This window comes from Schistocerca gregaria, chromosome 3 (assembly GCF_023897955.1).
Source record: "Schistocerca gregaria isolate iqSchGreg1 chromosome 3, iqSchGreg1.2, whole genome shotgun sequence".
In the NCBI taxonomy this organism is placed as follows: domain Eukaryota; kingdom Metazoa; phylum Arthropoda; class Insecta; order Orthoptera; family Acrididae; genus Schistocerca; species Schistocerca gregaria.
In genome coordinates this window covers 756,466,248-756,491,637 of record NC_064922.1, presented here as the reverse complement: position 1 = coordinate 756,491,637, position 25,390 = coordinate 756,466,248, and the positions used below count along the sequence as shown (strand labels likewise).

The 25,390-nt window shown below is 38.8% G+C and overlaps 1 protein-coding gene across 6 annotated transcripts in view; it reads left to right on the top strand.

The window, feature by feature from the left end:
* Positions 1-25,390, top strand: part of LOC126353935 (uncharacterized) — a 340,432-nt gene that overhangs the window by 108,520 nt on the left and 206,522 nt on the right. For all 6 annotated transcript variants that reach the window (XM_050003197.1, XM_050003198.1, XM_050003202.1 and 3 more), the window contains one exon: positions 22,448-22,554. In XM_050003197.1, the coding sequence (XP_049859154.1) occupies positions 22,448-22,554 (107 nt within the window). The remainder of the gene's footprint in view (positions 1-22,447; positions 22,555-25,390) is intronic.

Sequence of the window (25,390 nt, the reverse complement as noted above, 5' to 3'; positions counted from 1 at the left end):
GTTTACAGGTGACATTTAAATAAAATAGCTTTCATCAAATAGTAATTGAATTTTGTTAAGTTTGAGTAACCAGTTATTTTTAGAAGCAGTAATGTATAGTGGTTCTCTAACAGTTTTAGATTTTGTTGTGTTGTTGTTGTTGTTGTTGTTGTTGTTGTTGTCTTCAGTCCTGAGACTGGTTTGATGCAGCTCTCCATGCTACTCTATTCTGTGCAAGCTTCTTCATCTCCCAGTGCCTACTGCAACTTATATCCTTCTGAATCTGCTTAGTGTATTCATCTCTTGGTCTCCCTCCACGATTTTTACCCTCCACGCTGCCCTCCAATGCTAAATTTGTGATCCCTTGATGCCTCAAACATGTCCTACCAACCGATCCCTTCTTCTAGTCAAGTTGTGCCACAAACTTCTCTTCTCCCCAATCCTATTCAATACCTCCTCATTAGTTACGTAATCTATCCACCTTATATTCAGCATTCTTCTGTAGCACCACATTTCGAAAGCTTCTATTCTCCTCTTGTCCAAACTAGTTATCGTCCATGTTTCACTTCCATATGTGGCTACACTCCAAACAAATACTTTCAGAAACGACTTCCTGAAACATAAATCTATATTCGATCTTAACAAATTTCCCTTTTTGAGAAACGCTTTCCTTGCCATTGCCAGTCTACATTTTATATCCTCTCTACTTCGACCATCATCAGTTATTTTACTCCCTAAATAGCAAAACTCCTGTACTACTTTAAGTGTCTCATTTCCTAATCTAATTCCCTCAGCATCACCTGATTTAATTTGACTACATTCCATTATCCTCATTTTGCTTTTGTTGATGTTCATCTTATATCCTCCTTTCAAGACACTGTCCATTCTGTTCAACTGCTCTTCCAAGTCCTTTGCTGTCTTTGACAGAATTACAATGTCATCGGAGGACCTCAAAGTTTTTACTTCTTCTCCATGAATTTTAATACCTACTCCGAATTTTTCGTTTGTTTCCTTTACTGCTTGCTCAATATACAGATTGAATAACATTGGGGAGAGGCTACAACCCTGTCTCACTCCTTTCCCAACCACTGCCTCCCTTTCATGTCCCTCGACTCTAATAACTTCCATCTGGTTTCTATACAAATTGTAAATAGCCTTTCGCTCCCTGTATTTTACCCCTGCCGCCTTCAGAATTTGAAAGAGAGTATTCCAGTCAACATTGTCAAAAGCTTTCTCTAAGTCTACAAATGCTAGAAACGTAGGTTTGCCCTTCCTTAATCTAGCTTCTAAGATAAGTCGTAGGGTCAGTATTGCCTCAGGTGTTCCAACATTTCTACGGAATCCAAACTGACCTTCCCGAGGTCGGCTCCTACTAGTTTTTCCATTCGTCTGTAAAGAATTCGCGTTAGTATTTTGCAGCTGTGACTTATTAAACTGATAGTTCGGTAATTTTCACATCTGTCAACACCTTCTTTCTTTGGGATTGGAATTATTATATTCATCTTGAAGTCTGAGGGTATTTCACCTGTATCATACATATTATTCACCAGCTGGTAGTGTTTAGTCATGACTGGCTCTCCCAAGGCCGTCAGTAGTTCTAATGGAATGTTGTCTACTCTGGGGGCCTTGTTTCGACTCAGGTCTTTCAGTGCTCTGTCAAACTCTTCACGCAGTATCTTATCTCCCATTTCATCTTCATCTACATCCTCTTCCATTTCCATAATATTGTCCTCAAGAACATCGCCCTTGTATAGACCCTCTATATAGTCCTTCCATCTTTCTGCTTTCCCTTCTTTGCTTAGAACTGGGTTTCCATCTGAGCTCTTGATGTACATACAAGTCGTTCTCTTTTCTCTGAAGGTCTCTTTAATTTTCCTGTAGGTAGTATCTGTCTTACCCCTAGTGAGATAGCCTCTACATCCTTACATTTGTCCTCTAGCCATCCCTGCTTAGCCATTTTGCACTTCCCGTCGATCTCATTTTTGAGACGTTTGTATTCCTTTTTGCCAGCTTCATTTACAGCATTTTTATATTTTCTCCTTTCATCAATTAAATTCAATATTTCTTCTGTTACCCAAGGATTTCTACTAGCCCTCGTCTTTTTACCTACTTGATCCTCTGCTGCCTTCACTACTTCATCCCTCAAAGCTACCCATTCTTCTTCTACTGTGTTTCTTTCCCCCATTCCTGTCAATTGTTCCCTTATGCTCTGCTTGTAACTCTGTACAACCTCTGGTTCTTTCAGCTTATCCAGAGCCCATGTCCTTAAATTCCCACCTTTTTGCAGTTTCTTCAGTTTTAATCTACAAGTCATAACCAATAGATTGTGGTCAGAGTCCACATCTGCCCCTGGAAATGTCTTACAATTTAAAACCTGATTTCTAAATCTCTGTCTTACCATTATATAATCTATCTGATACCTTTTTGTATCTCCAGGCTTCTTCCATGTATACAGTCTTCTTTTGTGATTCTTGAACCAAGTGTTAGCTATGATTAAGTTGTGCTCTGTGCAAAATTCTACCAGGTGGCTTCCTCTTTCATTTCTTAGCCCCAATCCATATTCACCTACTACGCTTCCTTCTCTCCTTTTTCCTACTGCCAAATTCCAGTTACCCATGACTATTAAATGTTCGTCTCCCTTCACTATCTGAATAATTTCTTTTATTTCATCATACATTTCTTCAATTTCTTCGTCGTCTGCAGAGCTAGTTGGCATATAAACTTGTACTACTGTAGTAGGTGTGGGCTTCGTGTCTATCTTGGCCACAATAATGCGTTCACTATGCTGTTTGTAGTAGCTTACCCGCATTGCTATTTTCCTATTCATTATTAAACCTACTCCTGCATTACCCCTATTTTATTTTGTATTTATAACCCTGTATTCACCAGACCAAAAATCTTGTTCCTTCTGCCACCGAACTTCACTAATTCTCACTATATCTAACTTTACCCTATTCATTTCCCTTTTTAAATTTTCTAACCTACCTGCCCGATTAAGGGATATGACATTCCACACTCCGATCCGTAGAATGCCAGTTTTCTTTCTCCTGATAACGACGTCCTCCTGAGTAGTCCCCGCCCGGAGATCTGAATGGGGGACTATTTTACCTCATTTACTCATACAGTAAAGCTGCATGTCCTTGGGTAAAATTACGTCTGTAGTTTCCCCTTGCTTTCAGCCATTCGCAGTACCAGCACAGCAAGGCCGTTTTGGTTAATGTTGCAAGGCCAGATCAGTTAATCATCCAGACTGTTGCCCCTGCAACTACTGAAAAGGCTGCTGCCCCTCTTCAGGAACCACATGTTTGTCTGGCCTCTCAACAGATACCCCTCCGTTGTGGTTGCACCTACAGTACGGCCATCTGTATCGCTGAGGCACACAAGCCTCCCCACCAACGGCAAGGTCCATGGTTCATGGGGGGTAGATTTTGTTAAAGATCAAAATTCTTTGATGACTGATGTGTAGGAATACAATTAACCACATACGATAGTAAAAAATACAAAGATGTAGGTATTCGGATTAAATGAGGGTAAAGAAGAATGTCATGTGAAATATTGGGTCCCCAGATATGGAAATAAACAAGTTAACTCATGTGGAGAAAATATCTTTACCGTTTTTACAAAATATTTTAAGACCAAAAAAATGTGTCGTACTGTATAATTAATTACTGCCATATCACCATCTACTATACTCCAGAATTACATGGAGCAGGGTCGTTATACAAAGAACATTGAAATCTTGGAAAAAGCTGGAAATTTTCAAAATCTGGAGAAAACCATTTATTTTATTCAGAAACCTAAATTTTTCAGCATCAGGGTTGTGTATAAAATGATAATTGCATTCTCCTATCACCCATCATGCTCAGCGCCTGATGTAACCAAACCTCAGTTCACTTGTAAGCAAGTTCGCCAGTAATACTGTAATCATTGGTGAGACTTTAGTCATCCAACAATCAACTAGGAAAATGACAGCTCTGTTAATGGTGGGTGCGATAATACATCCTGTGAAACTTAACTAAATGGCCTCTATAGATTGGGGTTTGGGGAAGGAGACCAGACAGCGAAGTCATCGGTCTCACTGGATTTGGGAAGGACGGGGTAGGAAGTCGGCGGTGCCCTTTCAAAGGAACCATCCCGGAATTTGACCTAAATCAGAATGGCCGGACGCGGGATTGAACCATCGTCCTCCCGAATGCAAGTCCAGTGTCTAACCACTGCGCCACCTTGCTTGGTATGGCCTCTATGAAAACTACCTACAACTGATAGTTGGAATCCTACTTGTGATGGAAATATTTTGGATACAATATTAACAACTAGACCTGACCTCTTTAAGGATGTTCATGCCAAAACTTATCAGTGACTATGACGCAGTTGTGGCAACCATGATTACAACAGTACAAAGGAAAATTAAAACAGCAGAAGGATATGCAAGTTCAGTAACGCAGACAAAAACCCAGTAGTACCGTATGTCAATGAGGAACTTGAAACTTTCAGCACAGGGCAGGAGCATGTAGAAGAACTCTTGTGCCCTGGATAGATACATAACCAGTAGAACAGTCCATAATGGGAGGGAACCTTCATGGTATACAGTCACTGTAAAGAAATGGAATTACTGCATAATATGTGTAAAACAAAGTGTAGGGCTGTAGATAGACAAATACTGAATGAAACGCGTATGGCTGTCAAGAGAGCAACACATGAGGCCTTCAGTGACTACTGTAGTGCATTACTGCCAAGTGACCTTTCACAGAACCCAAAGAAGTTCTGGTTGTATGTTAAGGCAGTTCGTGACACCAGAGTTAGTGTCCAGCCGTAACGAATAAGACATGAACTGAAATTGAGGGTAACAAAGCAAAAGTTGAAATACTTACATCTGGTTTCAAATGTTCCTTTACAAAGGAAACCACAGAAGAATTGCCCCAATTTAACCTTCAGACTACTGAAATACGTGGTGTTGAAAAACAGCTGAAATTGTTAAAATTGAACAAAGCCCCAGGCATGATGGAATTGCTGCCTAATTATATACTGAATTTTTGGCTGAGTTAGCCCCTCTTCTAACTAAAATCTTTTGTAAATCCCTGAAACAAAAAATCATGTACAGTACTTGGAAAAAGGCACATGTCACCCACGTGTACTAGAAGGGTAGTAGAAATGATCCACAAAACTACTGTCCAATATCCTTGACATCTAATTGTTGTAGAATCTTAACATATTCTGTGTTGAGACATAAGCTGGTTTCTTGAACAGAATGACTTCCTCAATGTCGACCAGCTTGGATTTCAAAAACATTGATTGTGTGAAACTCGACTCTCACTCTTCTCACATGACATACTGAAAGCTTTGGATCAAGGCAACCAGGTAGATGCAGCATTTCTTGATTTCTGAAAAGCATTTGACACAATACCACAGCTACTCTTATTGTCATAAGTACCATCTTATGGGGTGTCAAGTGAAATTTGTGACTGGATTGAGAACTTTTTGATAGTGAGGACACAGCATGTTTTCTTGCATGAAGAGTCAGCATCAGATGAGAAAGTAACTTCTGGTATGCCCCAGGGAAGTGTAGTTCAAATGGTTCAAATGCCTCTGAGCACTATGGGACTTAACATCTGTGGTCATCAGTCCCCTAGAACTTAGAACTACTTAAACCTAACTAACCTAAGGACATCACACACATCCATGCCCGAGGCAGGATTCGAACCTGCGACCGTAGCAGTCACGCGGTTCCCGACTGAGCGCCTTAATCGCGAGACCACCGCGGCCGACAGGGAAGTGTGTTTGGAGCTTTACTGTTCATGTTGTATATTAATAACCTTGCAGACTCTATTAATAGTAAAATAAGGCTTTTTCCAGGTTATTCAGTTATGTAGAATGTAATACTTTCTTTAAAGAATTTACCTACATATTTGGGCAGATCTTGATAAGATTTCAGTGTGTTGCAGAGATTGGGAACTTGCATTACATATTGAGAAATGTAAAATTTTGCACTTCACTAAACAAAAAGTAGTAGTATCCTATGACTATAATGTCAGTGAGTCATTGTTGGAGTTGACCAACTTGTACAAATAACTTAGTGTAACACTTTGTAGGGATATGAAATGGCTTCAGTCATGGTGGTAGACTTAAGTTGTTTATTGGTAGAATACTAGAGAAGTGCAGTCAGTCTACATAGGAGATTGCATACAAATCACTTGTGTGACCAGTTCTAGAATATTGCTCAAGTGTATGGGGGACCCGTACCAGATAGGCGTAAAAGGGGATGTTGTACATGTACAGGTAAGGGCAGCATGAAGGGTCACAGGTTTGTTTAATCCTTAGGAGAGTGTCACAGAGTTACTGAAGGATCTGAGCTGGAAGACTCTTCAAGATAGACGTAAACTATCACGAGAAAGTTTATTAACATAATTTCAAAACTGGCTTTAAATGGTGACTTTAGGAATATACTACAATCCACTATATCGCTCATATAGGGATCATGAAGGCAAGATTAGAATATTCTTTCTGTGCTTCATATGTGAATGGAATGGAAAGAAACCCTAATAACTGGTACAATGGGATGGACCACATGCCATGCACCACATGGTAGTTTGCAGTGTATAGATGTAGACAGACTCCTTTAGAAACTTTTTGTACTTGGGATTTTGATGGTGCATGTGAGTCTCCTGTCAGGGTGTATACGACCCGGGAATTTTTTAATCCTGGAGAAAACCGGGAAAAACCTGAGAATTGTTTAGAATTCCGGGAATTTTTCATTGTTTTGGTTTTCAGTTAAATTTTTGTGATTTTGACTGGTAGGGACCAATACTCTAACAAAGGATATTACTGTATCCTGCTATTGCATAATAATACTGCAGCAACAAAAGGTGGGGGGGTGGGAGGGGGAAACCTTAAGTTGCAAAGGAAATGTGCCGTGTACAACAACAAAACACAGTGCTCATACAAGCGTCTGCCAACAGCACATTATGTCGAAGCCTTAGGAAGACTATGCAATGCTTCTTAACAAAAAATTGCCCCCGATGAGCGTGTGGTGGCAACTTTAAATTATTTGAGTCGTTTGAGCAGTTGCGGGCGGGCCTTTGATGTGCAGTTTAGTCGCGTATGAGTAGTACCTCCTCCAGCTTCTGGTTACAGAAGTGTGACTGGGCGCCACTACCATATGTTGCCACGGTTAGGAAATATAGTAAATCTGGGGCTGATGTACAGAGCAGTCCGAGTTGTGGTGGGTAGGTGGGTCGTCTCCACATCACCCGTGTTCTTCGTTTATTGCTCTCATTTAATGGTGATGAAACGGATTTTTGTGGCCGGGAGCTATCAAACGAATTAAAATACATTCGCTTAGTAAAGGAAGGCTAAAATATGTTATAGTTTTAGATTTTATTTCCAATTTTCTGACAGTCAAGCATTAATCGCCTTGCAAAACAATGAAGTTGTTTTTGTTGATTTGTTAAAGAGATTTGGCTTTTATTAATCTTTTCTGCTCAGGCAGTCAGTTTATTTGAAACGAAGTGTTTAATTTCACACTCTTGGCTGGTTTTAACTGCTCACTGCATTTCGAGTGCATGTGTGGCATTATACCATAATAAAGAACCAAACATGAGAAAATACAGCACTGGTACACCAAGAAAATTTACATCCGAATATGAACATACGAATGTGCGCTTTAAGACACTAATGTGGTTCATGAAATTCCGATGCTCTTGAAGTATCCTCTGATGTCTTGTTTATTTTATGACGTAATGTATGATCTTTTAATGTTTTACACGTATGAACACATGGGCTTCCTGCGTCATCGTAGCTGCGCAAGTGCGGTGACACCTGTTATCTGGCGCTCTCTTGCAATTGCTGAAACGAACCATTTCTAACAGGTCACAGGAAAATATTGCGAATGGTGGTTTGAAAAGAATTACATTCAAAGCAAATTTCCTTTTGCGCAAGATGAACTATGTACGATGAATTTTTTAAATCACAAAGAGTTTGACTCCATTTAAAAACCAACTCTTTGAGGATGACCATTTAGAAGAGTTTCGAGCCCAGATCAGACATTCACATCATTATTAAAAATTTTACTGTCACATTTGTGTATTTGCGCTACTTAAGAGTGATCTTGCTATTGGCTGATTACATCACGTGTCCTGTGCTGTCATCAGTGGGCGAGATCAAGTGACATGAGCTATGACTGGCTTACAACTGCACATTGCAATCTCGATTTCAATGCTTCGGAAAGTGAAATGCAGTGTTTGGTGGAATTTAAATTTATACCTTTGTAATACGAAAATATGCAACGTATTTTTAACCGGGAAATCCGGGAACCTTTTTTCTTTGTCCACGTATATACCCTGCCTGCAGAGCTATGTGTGGGACTGGAAGTTTTATGTCCTGTCTGATTGTGGAATTTCCACAGAACGTCAAATATTTGTGGGTGTACCACAGGGCTTGGTCATTGACCTGACCCTCTACTCGTTACACTCAGTGGACTTGCCACTTACAGAGCCTGTCAAACTTGCTCTGTATGCAGATGACACCACAGTTTACGTCCGCAGCAGAAGTGCAGCGACCAGTTTTGAGAAAATTATGTTGTAAACAATTTTTAGCCTGAAGTACATTTTATTAATTTGTAAATTTGTGTTGTTTAGTAGCTAATATAGATTATTTATTTTTTAATGGGAGTTCCAGTCTCAAATAAAGCATTATATTCGGAGCCACAGGAAGGTCCATGAAAACCATAATTAGTTCTCATTTTTGACTTTGTGTACAATATTGATTCTTAATCGGACTTCCTCTTCTGATGCAGGCAGCTACAGTGGTATGACATTGGGGTAATTCGCGGAAGAAAAGAAAACTTTCATTGTTTGCACAAAAACGAACTTTCAGACTTTGATATTTTCATAAAATTATTCTTCAGGCAGCGTAGTGTACCACAAGAAATCCATTTGCCTTTGCCTTCCGGCGTAGCAAAATATCTCTTCGCCTACGGTTACGGTGGCCGCACTAGTGTTTATTGTCATTGGTAATAACTTTTATCATACCGTGTCGGGGCTTTTCCTTATGTACCTATACAATTGCCCCCACACTGTGCGGTGACATGCAATGGAGGCGCACAGTGTTTTTTATACACCCGTATAGCCTAAATCTAAATTTTTGCCAAAAGTGGTACAATGTCCCTTATTTGTCAGCTATTTTTCTTTGTCCCCCCCATGAACCACAGACCTTGGTGTTGTTGGGGAGGCTTGTGTGCCTCAACGATACAGATAGCCGTACCGTAGGTGCAACCACAACAGAGGGGTATCTGTTGAGAGGCCAGACAAACGTGTGGTTCCTGAAGAGGGGCAGCAGCCTTTTCAGTAGTTGCAGGGGGCAACAGTCTGGATGATTGACTGATAAATTCTTTGTCAAATCACTGATCTGTTGTGTGAATGTATCCTGAAAATCTTATAAAATTTGTTTTTGCTCGTGTTTCATGTTGTTTATGTCTTGTGTGAGCTATGGTAAGGTTTTGTGACAAACTTCAAATTTTGTGTTTATGTCTGTTCGCAAATTGGTGTTAGTATTTTTTATTTCGGTGCTCAAGCTATCAAGTTTTTGAAGTATCTCAGCAAGTGCGCATTTTGGTTGCTTTCTAATGTACTTTGGATGTTAACAACTGTACTTTGTAAATCAACATTTGGATTTCGTGTGATGGGTGACGGTAAAGTGTCACCAAAAATCATGTTATGTGCACTTTCTATGTTTTCCTGTGTGAGCAGAATGTTGCTCGCTGAGATGTATGATGTAGTTTCATCTATTGTCATCAACGTGTCATCAGGTTCTCCTACCGCCATAATTAGTTCTCATTCTTGTACAATGTACAATATTGAGTCTTAATCGGACTTCCTCTTGTGATGCAGGCAGCTACAGTGACATGACATTGGGATAATGTGCGGCAGCATACTGTATCACAAGAAATACGTCTTCTCTCCACAAGAACTAACGACAGAGTCTCTCAAAAAAAAATTTGAAAATAGTTTCCATCATTTGTCTTTCGCTGACGCCATCATTTGTCTTTGCCGATGCTTATGGTGGCTGCGCTAGTGTTTATTGTCATTGGCAATAACTTTTATTGTAGCGTGTCGTGGCTTTTCCTTACGTACCTATACAAAAATTCAATTGGAAGAATCAAAACTTCACTACAGCATTGTATATGGATTGGCACCGTTCACAAGATGTAAACTTAACTGGCCTCATTGACAGATGTGAATTGATCGTACTTTAACTTGGTGGAAGCATGAATATTCTCTATCAAAAGATCCACATGGGTTTATATATATGATTTTGGGGCCATGATAAATCAATAACAATGGTATGTTACTTAGATTCCTTTTTTCTGAAACACAGTGGCATCTGATTTGCTTAAAAAGTTACATTCATCAGTGTGTGGGCCAAATATAAATTCAAAACTTTTGAATAAATTTAACAAGGAGCTAAAACAATCCTTTGATGTTCTACAACTGCTACAAATTGGTACATGCAGTTTGCATGTATTACATTGTGCTTTCAAAACAGGCATCTTCAAAATTGAGTGGGAAATTGTCATTTTTGAAAGCGCTTTATTATTTATTTCATGATTTGGCTGCATGGAGGCCACATTACACTGAGCCAATGGGATCTTCATCCTTTCTTGTGTCATATTGTGGAATAAGATGGGTCGGAAATGCCAGTGCAGCTGAAAAAACTGTGGAAATTCTCAAATAAATCCGAATTTATGTCATTGAGATTAAGAAATTAAAAACCATTCCTCGGTCATCAAGTTTCAGAATTGTTTCAGAAGATTTGAACAGCAAATAGTTGGCTTGAAAATGGGCATTTTTCAGTTTAACCACAAAAAGGGGCGGTCTTCAGTTTAGCCACACATTTGTTTGAACCAATTTTACACAATTTATAGAGTGATCTGATGACTTGTTTCTGTATGATGAAGTACATAATCTTATTAAGACTTTGATGCTGCAAGTTGTAAAACTAGAGGTCTTAAAAAGCAAAAATTCGTCTTTAATTATGTGAATAATCTGATTATAGCAGGACAATTTAATCTGGGTTTTGCTACAAGAACTGCACTAAGAAAATTAACAATGTATCCGAAGTAGAAACTTTGTTATTAAAGGAAAGCTTGTAAATATGCATTCTTGATATGCTAAGGAATTTCGAGAAAGATCACCCCTCAAACACAGCTTAGTGTGTGCTGCTTCGTAGTTGAATGTAAACGTCTCATTAAACCACGAAGTAACTAAAGAAGATTGACATTACATCTTGAAATTTTGGGATCAAGCAGAAGAAAGTTGAATTCAAAAGTGGACCATGCTAAACTTCAAATTTGTGGAGATCTACATGTACATCCCTACTCTGCAAATCACCATGAAGTGAGTGACAGAGCATATGTTCCTTTGTAGCAGTTATTTGGGTTTCTTCCCATTCCATTCATGTGTGGAGCACAGGTAGAATGAATGTGTGAATGCTTCCGTGCATACTGTGATTATTCAAATCTTGTCCTCATGATCCCTATGTGAGTGATACATAGGGAGTCATCACATATTTCTAAAGTCATCATTTACAACTCGTTTTTGGAACTTTGTGAGCAGTAGACTTTCCCAGAGCAGTGTACGCCTGAGTATGCCAGTTCAGTTACTTCAAAATCAATGTAGCACTCTCCCATTCATGCTGCCCTTATTTGTATATGTTCAGTATCTTCCATTACACTTATTTGGTGTAGGTACCACACACTTTAGCAATATTCTAGAGTCTCCAAACAAACCAAAGTCTAACATCTGCTTTACCCACAACTGAACTTATGTGATCATTCCATTTCAAATCCCTACAAAGTGTTACACCCCGGTATTTGTATGAGTTGGCCAACTCCAACAGTGGCTCATTGATGTACTAATAGGATACTACTATTTTTGTTTTGTGAAGTGCAAAATTTTACATTTCTGAACATTTTAAGCAAGCTGCCAATCTCTGCACCATTTTGAAATCTCATCAAGATCTGACTTAATATTTATGCAACTTCTTTCAGTCCATACTGCATTATAGGTAACTGCGTTGCCTGCAAGAAGTTTGATTTTAGCAGTAATATTGGCCGAAAGATCATTTAAGATACAACATAAACAGCAAGGTTCCCAACACACTTCCCTGGGGCACACCCGAAGTTACTTCCGCATCTGTCAATGACTCTGTCTGCCAATGACTCTCCCTGCCAAGAAGTCCTCATTCCAGTCACAAACTATACTAGATATCCCATGTGATTGAACTTATGACAAAAGCATAGTTCCTGAGGTAGGTGGTGCAGTGGTTAGCACAGTGGATTCACATCCAGGAGGATGGTTCCTGTGAATGAGCATGGCCCAGTTCCTTCCCCATCATTCCGTAATCTGAGCATGTTCTCTATCTCTAAAGTCCTTGTTGGCAATGGGACATTAAGCACAGACTCCTCCTCCTCCTCCTCCTCCTCCTCCTCCCCCTCCCCCTCCTCCTCATCATCATCATCATTATCCTCATCCTAATAGGCATAAGTGTGTTACTAAGTAAAACGCTTTTTGGAAATCAAGAAATACTGTGTCTCTCTCACTGACGTGATACATAGCTTTCAGTGTGTCAAGCGAGAAAAGTGTGAATTGGGTTTCACATGATCAATGTTTTTGAAACCAAAGCTGGTTGACGTTGAGGAGGTCATTCTGTTCAAGAAACCTAATTATGTCTCAACTCAGAATATGTTTTAAAATTCTTGCAACAAATCGATGTCAAGGATATTGGACAGTAGCTTTGTGAATTACTTCTACTCCCCCCTAGCAGACGAGGGTGATATGTGTCTTTTTCGAAGTACTGCACATGGCTTTTTGTTTGAGAGATTTACAATGGATTATAGTTAAAAGAGGGGCTAATTCAGCAAAAAGTTCAGTGTATAATTAGGCAGCAATTCCATCACGCCTGGGGCTTTGTTCAATTTTAATGATTTAAACTGTTTCTCAACACCACATATTTCAGTAGTCTGAGGGTTAAATTGAGGCAGTTCTTCTGTGGTTTCCTTTGTAAAGGAACATTTGAAAACAGATTTAAGGATTTCAACTTTTGCTTTGTTACCCTCGATTTCAGTTCATGTCTTATTCGTTAGGGCTGGACACTAACTGTAGCGCCATGAACTGCCTTTATATACAACCAGAACTTCTTTGGGTTCTGCGAAAGGTCACTTGGCTCACTTGGCAGTAATGCACTACAGTAGTCACTGAAGGCATCATGTGTTGCTCTCTTGACAGCCAAACGCGTTTCATTCAGTATCTTTCTATCTACAGCCCTACACTTTGTTTTACACATATTATGCAGAAATTCCATTTCTTTACAGTGACTGTATGCCACGAAGGTTCCCTCCCGTTATGGACTGTTCTACTGATTATATATCTATCCAGGGCACAAGAGTTCTTCTACATGCCCCTGCCCTGTGCTGAAAGTTTCAAGTTCCTCATTGACATACAGCACTACTGAGTTTTGTCTACTTTACTGAACTTGTATATCCTTCTGCTGTTTTAATTGTCCTTTGTACTGTTGTAATCATTGTTGCCAGAGCTGTGTCATAGTCACTGATAACAGTTTTGGCGTGGACATCCTTAAAGAGGTTAGGTCTAGTTGCTAATATTGGATCCAAAATATTTCCATCACAAGTGGGGTGCCAACTATCAGTTGTAGGTAGTTTTCATAGAGGCCATTTAGTTAAGTTTCACAGGATGTATTATTGCACCCACCATTAACAGAGCTGTCATTTTCCGAGGTGATTGTCGGATGACTAAAGTCTCCTCCAATGATTACAGTATTACTGGCGAACTTGCTTATAAGTGAACTGAGGTTTTCACAAAAGTTTTTGGTTACATCAGGAGCTGAGCATGATGGGAGATAGGAGGATCCAATTACCATTTTATGCACAACCCTGATGCTGAGCCTTGCCCAAACAGTGTCACATGAATCTTCAATTTCAATCTCAGTGGGTATGAGTTTCTTGTCTACTGCGACAGAAACACATCTCCATTTCACATTACTTTATCCTTTGGATACACACTTCAATTTCTGCCAGAAATCTCACTGCTGTCAATTTCAAGTTTCAACCAAATTTCTATGCCTAGTATTATGTGAGCTTCACTGGTTTTCAGAAGTGCTTAAACTCTGGCACTTTGCTGCAAATGCTTCGGCAGTTAACATTAGGATTGATATAGTCTATCCGGTGGGAGGCATTTCTTTCAATCTTATAGTGATTATTCTTGGTTTCATAAAGCTACAACTATCTGGATTGGATGGAGAGTCGCCTACTCAAAAAAAAAAGGGTTTGTGTGTACCCCACACACAGTCAGCTACTTGGAAAGCAGCTGCTGTTGTGTAGTGCACACATGACCCATTTACAAGCACCCTACAGTTCTTAACTACGTGTCCCAAGTCCAGGAAGTTGCAGCCTAGCTTGTCACAGAACTTTCGAAGTCTCTGGTTCAGTCCTTCCACTTGACTCAAAACCAAGGGACCACGATCAGTTCTGGGGACAGTGTTGCACACTGTGAGCTGTGTTGAAACTCCTTTCTGCCAGTCACAGGAATGATGGCAGTGTGACCTTGGAGCCCAGACAGGAGGCATCATTTGTTCCAACTCGCATCACGACCTGCAGATGCTTGTACGAGGGGCGCTTGATAAGTCCATGCAAAGTCCGAGAGACGGCACTGCCAGCACATATCGAGGTCATATTTAGTTAGTAGTATCTTTGTAAAGAATGCACACCAAGTTTCATCCATATTGGTCTATTTCTTTATGTTTGGCATTCGTGTGAATCAAGTAAGTCGAGCGATTGTCAAAAAATGGACGAAAAGAATTTCGTGTGGTTATTAAGCATTACTTTATGAAAGGCAAAACGCCTCAGGAGACCAAAGAGAAGCTTGATAAAAATTACGGTGGCTCTTCACCTTTGATTAGAACAGTTTATAAGTGGTTTCAAAATTTTTGGAGTCCATATGCCACAAGTGATGCTGAATGTTCTGGAAGCTCTGTGGAGGTTGCAACTCCAGAAATCATTGATAAAATCCATGATATGGTGATGGATGCCAGAAAAATTAAGGTTCATGAGATTGCTAGTGCTGTGGGCATCATGGATGAACAGGTACATAATATTTTGCATAAACATTTGGACATGAGAAATCTATTCGCAAGATGGGTTCCGCAATTGTTCATGCTTGACCAAAAACGGAATCATGTGAAGTGTTGCAAAGATGGTTTGCAGCAGTTGAGGAAAAATCCGGAGGACTTTATGCATTGTTTCGCCACTGTGGGTGAATCATGGATACATTACTATACTCCTGAGACCAAACAACAATCTAAACAATAGGTTCCCATGGGAAAATCTGCACCCAAAAATGTGAAGATCATTCCTTTGGCCGGAAAGGTTGTGGCGACTGTCTTTTCGGATTCACAAGGGTAATCCTCATTGACTATATGGAAAAGGGTAAAACTATTACAGGTGCATATTATTCCTCATTATTAGACCGTTTGAAAATCAAGCTGCAAGAAAAACGGCAGCGATTGGACCTCAAAAAAGTCCTTTTCCATCACGACAATGCACTAGCACACACATCAGCTGTTGTGGTCGCAAAATTAATGGAAATAGGCTTCTGGCTCGTTTCATATCCCCTCTATACTCCCTATGACTACTATTTGTTCCCCAATTTGGAGAAATGGCTAGTGGAATAAAGATTTTATTTGAACAAGGAGGTGATTGCAGCAACAAATACCTATTTTGCAGACTTGGTCAATTCCTATTATTCGGAAGGAATCAACAAATTAGAACAGCATTGGACGAAGTGTATAAGTCTAAAAGGAGACTATGTTGAAAAATAAAAAAAGGTTTACCCCAAACACATAAGTAGTTTTTATTTTTGTACGGACTTTTCAAACGCCCCTCATATCATGTTTGCTCAATAGCTGCTGTAATAGCCTCTCCAACATGTTGAATGATGTGTCCAGCCATAGACACTGAGTGCACTTGTTGTGCTTTCCTGTCCCTTGCTGCCATTTCCCTAAGGGTTACTGTAATTCTTTGTGCATTTGAACTGCCAACAGTTAATAGATACCTGTGCTTTCGTCTTTGCTCCTCTTTGACACTGGAAAAAATGGGTGTCCTCAAAGCAAAGGAAGTTAGTCCTATTGCCTCAGTTCCAGTTTCAGTGAAAGACGGCACCTTAGACATCTTTTTTTAGAGGGATTGGTGTAACACTCTTGAGTTCTCCCTGTTTCCTGTCCACACTGTACAGGACACTTAGATTTACCATTGAAATGCCACCTGCAGTCAAGTGGTCAAGTAAGGTAATGACAGATCACATACATACTGCAGAGAAGACAGGGTCCATGCCACTACCTTTGCCACCAATATGACAGGTACATGGATCTTAGGAGGTATTCCGAAACACCAATTAGCAGCAGCTGTCAATCATTTGACAGTAGTCAGGGTGATTTTCAGCTCCTAACGAACATCAACCAGCTCGTCCTGTGTTCGAAAACAGCATTCACAGTGGGGCTGCATTTTGCCCGGTGTCTGCAGGCCATGAATGTAATGAAAAAGTATTGAAAATGAACAAGTGGTCTTGAATGTAATGGAAAGGTAATGAATTTGATTCGGTGGTCGTGAATTTTGTTTTGTGTGTCAGGTGCGGTTCTAGAAGGGAGTAGCAAGTTAGAACTTCCCTCAGAAATGTTGTACCCAGCAGTCCATTTAATAAAAAATTATATATAAAGATTAATCAGATCTCTTGGGTCTTGTTACGTGTAAGGAACTTAAATGTCCATCTGTGCAAATCATGTTAGCAAATCGCCTGCTACTATGGTTCGCAACCGTGAGAGGAACTTAAGACATTTGAAGGTGTGACTTCATTGAGCTATACGTGATACCACATATGCACATAGTGAAAATGACATATAAATTGTATCTCTGCCCGTGACAGTGCTACCATCTCATGTGGTGCTGGAGGATTATCAGCTGTTTCTTTAATTCTGTCCATTCCCAGTTCTGTTTAAATCTCTTTATTCTGCATCTTTTATGGGAAGACATTTCTGTAAAGGCTTTTAATTACTAATATAAAACTATTGTAATTTCAATCTCATTTTGAAGATGTTAAGGACAATCAGAGTAAAATTGTTTTCTTGCTAGCTAAAATGTTTCCCACACCATATTAGTACTACTTGCAGACTATAACTTGGCATCTATCAGCAGTTTTGTGCAAATGTGACTTTGACATTAGTGCCAGTGGCATTTAATATGTAAAAACACTTGCAAAAGGAAAGAGACATTAAACATTGGTTGATTCATTAGTTTCAAGGCAACAAAACAAGTTGTCTTGTGCTATAGTAGAAACAGTGTCAACACAGTCACAAGTTTCTTCTGAATGGAATTTGAATGGGAGTGACAAATTACAATCACTTGCTCCTTCTACAGTATATAGAACTTAAGTTGAAGAGGGTTCCAAAACAAACTCACTGAAACATTGTTTAGTTATTGATGAGCTAGTAAAATCTGAGATTATATGGTATATGACTAGTCATGTCTCATTCTTCAGTGAGAAAGTTCTGGAAACACAACAGACATATTCCAAATTATGTTTTCTGACAGAATGATTATCAAAAAAGTACAGTTACACAAGGGTAGGTTTCACAATAATTACTTGTGGAGTTGGTCCTCATTTCCAGAATTCCTACCTAACAAAGTCAGGGAAGTTTGATACTTTTGTGAGTCATATGGCAAGAGTTTAAGCGAAGTTGTGCAAAAGGCACAGATGAATTTGGTGGTTTGTTTCAGGGATGAACAATATCAGTTTATATCCACAAGATATTTAACATCTGTGTTTTTGAATTTTGCCTCATTTTCTGATTTACAGTCAGGTTTCCTGGAGGATCCGAATGGTTTGAATTTGTTACCTAAGAATATAATTCAAATTTATATGGATGGGCCAGATGTGAACTTGAATATGTCGCATGATTTGCAAGCATTTCTGTTCAGCGATGAAGATAATCAAACACAAATGTTCATTGTGGCACTTGCTCACCTCATGTAGTGAATGAAGCTTTGAAAACTGCTCGTAATAAAAGTGGTTGGAATGTTCTTGACTTTCTTAGGGTTATTCCATATTTTATGAAGTATTTTCCTTCAAGGAGGACAACCTTCTCAAATGTTATAGGGTTTTTGAAGTTTCCTCTCAAATTTTTTTCTGTGAGATGGGTTGGAAATGTTGAAGTTATGAAGAGACCACTTAAAGAACATGTTCCGCATTTGATGAAGTATGTTGCTAGTGTACATAAATGGCCACCTGAAATGGGAAAGTATAGCATTGCTTCTTGGTTCATAAAGACAAAGATACATAGACATATACAAAAGTCTTTTACTCAGTTTTTGCATCCACATTCTTTGTGCAAAGAAGACATAAAAAATTAGAAGGAATGTGAGTGAGAAAAGGAGGAATGCTTACTGTACAAATGAAAGCAAGCTGAAATCGAAGAATTAGGGACAAAAGGAGCAATTATGTTGAGCGAAGCGTCAGAGATTTTGGCAGATATAGAAAATTTAATAAAGTGTTATATTTATTTTATTATGACATATTTTTAGAGTTTGTTCTTTTAATTAGTAAATAATAATGTAGGTATCTATATTTGTAAAGACAGAATTTGTAATTTTTATTTGATATTTTCTGTTGCCTTTAAATCAAAATACAATATTTAATAGTTTAAAAATGTTTTATTTTGTATCTGTTAATTTTTGTGGTCCTCAGTCTTCTGATTGGTTTGATGAGGCCTGTCACCAATTCCTATCCAATTTATACTTCTAAAAAATAATTAATTATAGATATTCTAAGAATTGTCAATATATACTTCTATAAAAAATTATGCTCTAGTGCCAAATTTAGTGAAAAAGTAACCTTAGGGAAAAATTTGACTTGAAAAACCTGGAGAAGTCCTTAATTTTGAAAATGACTGATTATTAGTTTGGGTTTCACAGATAATGTTTACTAATTTTACTGTCGCTTCAAATTCTCTGATTTTTTATCCTGTGTTACTCTGTCTACAGGATCAGATGTTTTGTAAGTCAGCAAATAAAAGTGTATAGTTTTCTGCGTAAAATGCTGTGAAAAATTATTGATTTTACACTATGTGATCAAAAGTATCTGGACACCCCCAAAAACATATGTTTTTCATGTTAGGTGCATTTTGCTACCACTTACTGCCAGGTACTCCATATCAGATACCTCAGTAGCCATTAGACCTTGTGAGGGAGTAGAATGGGATGCTTCGTGGAACTCGCGGACTTCAAACATGGTCGGGTGATTGGGTGTTACTTGTGTCATACGTCTTTACACGAGATTTCCACACTCCTAAGCACACCTAGGTCTACTTTTTCCAATGCGATAGTGAAGTGGAAACTTGAAGGGACACGTACAGCACAAAAGTGTACAGGCTGACCACGTCTGTTGATTGATAGAGACCGCTGACAGTTGGAAAGGGCCATAATGTGTAATAGGTAGACATCTATCCAGACCATCACACAGGAATTCCAAACTGCATCAGGATCCACTGCAAGTACTATGACAGCGGGAAGTGAGAATAGTTGGATTTTGTGACCGAGCGGCTGCTCGTAAGCCACACATCATGCTAGTAAATGCCAAACGACGGCTTGCTTGGTGTAAAGGAGCATAAACCTTGATGATTGAACAGTGAAAAAATGTTTTGTGGAGTGACAAATCACGGTACACAATTTGGCGACCAGATGGCAGGGTGTGGATATTGCGAATGCCTGGTGAATGTCAACTGCCAGCATGTGTGGTGCCAGCAGTATAATTCGGTGGCAGTGATGTTATGATGTAGTCGTGTTTTTCGTGGGGAGCTAGAACTCCTTGTTGTTTTGTGAGGCGCTATCACAGCACAGGCCAACATTGATGTTTTAAGCACCTTCTTGCTTCCCACTGTTGAACAGCTATTCGGGGATGGCGATTGTATCTTTCAACACGATCGAACACCTGTTCATAATGCGTGGCCTAAGGCGGAGTGGTTACATGACAATAACTTCTCTGTAATGGACTGGCCTGCACAGAGTCCTGACTTGAATCCTATAGAACACCTTTGGAACACCAACTTTGTGCCAAGCCTCACTGACAGACATTGATACCTCTCCTCACTAGTGCAGCATGCTGTGAAGGATGGGCTGCCATTCCCCAAGAAATCTTCCAGCACCTGATTGAATGTATACCTGCAAGAGTGGAAGCTGTCATCAAGGCTAAGGATGGGCCAACACTGTATTGAATTTCAGCATTACCGATGGAGGGCGCTACAAACTTGTAAGTCATTTTCAGCCAGGCATTTGGATACTTTTGATCATATAGTGTATATCTGGAGTAGTGTTATGATTTACTCTTCCCTTTCTGAAGTCACCTTGATATTCTGGGAATTGTTTAGACAAATGTTCTCTTATTTGTCTTCAAATGTTTGTTTACAGTTTTGTAATAAAATAGATTAAATTAACACTTCTCTGTAGTTATGAACACCTTATTTATTTACTTTTTTTAAAATGAAGGGTTTGGATTACATCTATTTGCCATTTTTCTGCATGTTTTTCAGTTTCCCAGGTCTTTTCAGAGAACAAGTGTTAAAAAATTTGGAAATTTGTGGTAAGGTATTATGGGACCAAACTGCTGAGGTCATCAGTCTCTAAGCTTACACACTATGTAATCTAACTTAAGTTAACTTACGCTAAGGATGACACACACACACCCATGCCCGAGCAAGGACTCGAACCTCCAACGGGGACAGCTGCTCGGACCATGACAAGATGCCTCGGACCGTGTGGCTACTCCATGCATCTAAAAAGTGTTAAAATTGATAATATTTGTTTTTGATAATTTCAGTGTTTCTGATGTTATTGAGTATTCATAACATACTTTGTTTTAATATGTTAAAGAATTTCTTGAATGTACTTCTGTTGGTGCAGAATCTTGAACTTTTTTTGTGTTGTTGAAAATTCTAATTTAGGTATAACAACTGAACACTTCAAAAGTTAATCAATTAAATTTCCTAAGATCACAGAAATGGCCTGAATTTATGCACAAAGTGGCATGGCCTCCTTTTCCCTACTTAAACGGTCCATGTTGCTATGAATTACATTTTGTTTTGTGCATCAATAATGAATCGAAATGCTGTTAGTGTCGCGACATTCTGGGCGATGAGGTCAAAATACAGTTTAGTTTTCCTCTGATTGTGACTTCAAAAGAAGTGTGTTATTCTGTTCCGCAAATGCACTAAGTTGCAGTATGTGGCAACTTTTGAGTGATATATAACAAATGTGTTGGATAGAAACTAGACATCACTATCTGCTCAGAAGTACCTGAACACTTGAGCATCTGTGAGGCAACCATTTGTGGACAATAACATTTTTGAAACTGGCCTTCCCAGAGTGCTAAAATGAACCCAGTGGAACACTTTTGGGGAGTTTAAACATTGACTTCGCTCCAGACCCAGCATCCTTCTCTGGTTTCTCGCTGGAGGAAGAATGGCCTGGCATTTCTTCACTGATATTCAGACACACCAATGAAAGTGCCCACAACAGATTTCAAGCTGTGATAAAGGCAAAGATGCACCCCATAATAATGCCCACTAATAGGTTTTTGTATACTTTTGATCAGGTAGTGTATGATAAGTATGTCTTATATGGATGAGTTTCTTGGCACTTTTGTGAACTTCGGCTGGATTTACAAATAGAATGAGGAGAGATGGTTTTGTTGACTTTGGGAAAAATACTTGGGCAAACCTGACACTGCGTAACAGCACATCCCATGTTAAATGTTGTGGTGGAAACAGACACAGAGAGTTACACTTCATTGCTGACACCAATGTAATCTCTGGTCATAGTGGGTACCATTAAATTTGTTATATGTTTGTTATCCTGTCACCTCTTTGACAGACAGTTGCTTTTTCGATGAAGATAATGATGATTATTGTCTAAAGCTCAGGTGTTAATAGAGAATTACAGTGAAAAGTGCACAGAGAACAGTTTGCACGAGAAACCTCTTGGCTATCATATATACTGTTTGGCACTTTTATAGGCCCCACATATGATTTGAAATCCTGCAAATATGTTTTTTGAAATAATAAGAGTGGAGTACCTTTTGACTGGTGAAATTACTATTCATTAATTCTAGATCTCTGCTCTTGTGACATTTAACAAGCAGAAAATGCAATTAAGTTTGTTTAGATAAAATACTGCTGCTAAACTAGATCAGTGATTTGCAAAATATGAGAAACGTTAAAAATAACTTTTATTTAGTGGTGCATTAAATGTTGGTTTTGTAATGGATATCCAGAGAAGTGTCTATACACAATTAGTTTTGTACTTGTTACAATAAGCTTGCAATCATTTTATTGTTTATATTCTTTATCTTTATAGGAGTGGTATGGTTCAGACTGAACCAATAATAAAACGAATGGATTCCCATACTGTGGCCAGTCGAAATTATTTATGCAAACTGAAAAATTTCAGTGATGAAGACTGTGGTATGTCCTGCCATTTTTTTTATTAGACTGTTAAAGAAAAATTAGTTTATTTTCTAAATACTTTATACAATTTGAATCTGTTTGAATTGTTCCAAAGGACACATTTTCTACTATGTAGAATGTGAATGGCTCATAAATGCAGATGATACAATATAATCTTAATCTCTTATATATAAAAGACAACATCCTGCCTGCCTGACTCATCATCGCCCAACCCAAACCGCTAAGGACAGAAATCTGAAGTTTGGAAAAAGAATGGATCTTATACTGCAGGCATTGTTTAAGAAGGGATTTTTCGAAATTCCAGCTCTAAAGGGGTGAAGTAGGTGCTGGAGAGTTTTCTTTTTAAAATGTCACTATAGGGCAATTTCGAAGTTAGGCCTAAACAAATTGGTATTTGGTGACACGGTCAGAAATAAAGAAATGTGTCTCAGCATTTTTGGAAATTCGACCCTATGGGGGTGAAATAGTGGGTGAAAGCTTTTTTTGCAAGTGTATCTGTATTAAAGAACTATTGAAGTGTTTTTAATGAACATTGGTATTTTGACTTCTCGAATACAAATAATAACAACAACAAAAAAAAATTGTTCCAGTGTTATTGTAAATTGAACCCCTAAGGGGAGAAATAGGGGATGAGATTTGTATGAAAATATTTTATTATGAAAGAATTTTTAACTGAATCTGTGAGGTGAAAGAAGGGATGAAAGTTTTTCTGGAAATATTTCACTGTGCAAACATTTTTGAAGCTAAGCTTTGGAAAATTTGTATTTAGTCTCTCTGTTAGAAATAAAACATATGCAAATCACTGTTTTTGAAAATTCAGCCCTTAAGTGGGTGAAATAGGGGGTGGGGGGGGTGGGGGGTGGGGAGAGGAGTTTATGAAAATATTTCATTGTGAAAGCATTTTTAAATCTAAATCTTTGAAATTTTATGTTTGGTTTTTCGGTTGGAGATGAAAAATACATGTTTCACGTTTTTGGATATTCAGCCCATAGGGGGGTGAAATAAGGTCAGAGGCTGATCCACTGATTTGTCATCGCCCAGCAAAACTGCTAAGGACAGAAACTTGAGTTTGGAGAGGGTGTGGGTCTTACAAAGGCATTGGTTAAGAAAGGATTGTCTGAAATGTCACTCCTAAGGGAATGAAATTTGGGATGAAAGGCTTCTTGAAAGTATATTGCTGTGAAGGGAATTTTGAAGCTAGAACAACGAAAACTGGTATTTGGTTTCTTTCAGAAAATAAAAATATGTGTTTCAGCATTTTTGGAAATTCAACAGCTAGGGGGGTATAATAGTGGGTGAAAGTTTTTCTGAAAATATGAACTACTAAAGGATTTTTAAGACTTTATCTGTAACAATTGGCATTTGATATTTGATTTCTCAGCTAGAAATCAGTAAGTTTCAGTGTTTCTGGAAATTCATCATTCGAGAGAACGCAATAGGAGATGAAAATTTTTAAGAAAATATTTCATTAAATTAAAAAAAAGTTTAAAGCTAAATTTATAAAAATTGGTATTTCACTTGTCAGTTAGATATAAAGAAATATTTGTTAGGGGATGAAAGTTACTATAGAAATATCTCCACAAGAATGCCAAAAGCATGATTAATGAAAACTTTGGACTCTATCTGCCAGAATCACTTTTTGGTCATTAGTACTTTCACAAAAGACCATGCTTATATGGCCTTTAATAGTTTGAAAAGCTTAGAAGGTGTTGCAGTTTGTGATCGACATAAAAATTTCATGGGGGAGGGGGGGAAGAATCTCTGGAGTCCATACAGTCTACGTGAGTGTAGCAGAGGGCGCTAAGCTAGTTAATATAATACAGAACAGCATTATTATGCACTGACAAAACAAAATGAAGATGGTAGAGGTCATCATCATCTTGGACAGTTTCCAGCCTCTGTTTGGAACATAAGCCTCTTCATCGTCTTTTGTCTTGCCACCATCTCTCCGTCTTCACCTTGGTCCAGTCTTCTCCTTTCTTCTGGACGCATTCCTCCACTCCTTTCAGCCATCTGTCTCTCAGTCTTTCTCTTGGTCTCTTTCCTTCCAGTTTCATCCCATGTATCCTCCTGGGTATCCTCTTCTTCTCCGTTTGCTTAACATGCCCATGCCATCTCAACCTTGATTTCTCTACCTCCACCTTCATTAACTCTCTGATCCAATTACTTCATAACTTGTCTATATCTGTCAGTCCAATACTGATCCTCAAGATTTTCATATCACTAGCTGGAACTTTGCTTTTCGCCCTTCCTTTCTTTCGGATCCTCATGTCAGGATCAGGATGTAGTATGACCGGTATGTAACATTTTTGCTGATTTGGGGTACATCCTTGCTCCACATCAGGCTTCTGACACTTTTCCAAAATGTTTCTGCTTTGCTCCCCCACTCGTTTATTTTTCTGTTGTTTTTTCCACTTGCCTGTATCAGGTGCCAAGGTACTTGAAACTCTCCACTCTCCTCAATTGTTCCCCACCAATTGTTATTCCACTTGTTCCTCTCTCCTTCATTCTTTTCCTAATAATCATATCACTCTTACTTCTAAATTTCATCCCCATATTCTTGTACTGTTCGTTCCCATACATCCAACTGCTCTTGTAATTCCTCCTCCTTATTCCTCTAAATCACCAGATCATCTCCAAACACCATAGCTTTCATCTTTCCTTTACAAATTACTTGCGCTGCTGTACTCATTATATCATCCATCACTACAATGAAATGTAATGGTGAAAGTGCACTTCCCTGCCTAAGCCATTCTTCTGTTCAATCCAAGCTGGTCTCTCTCCTCCCACTTTCACACAGCTCACACTTCCATGGTACATTCCCTTATCATCC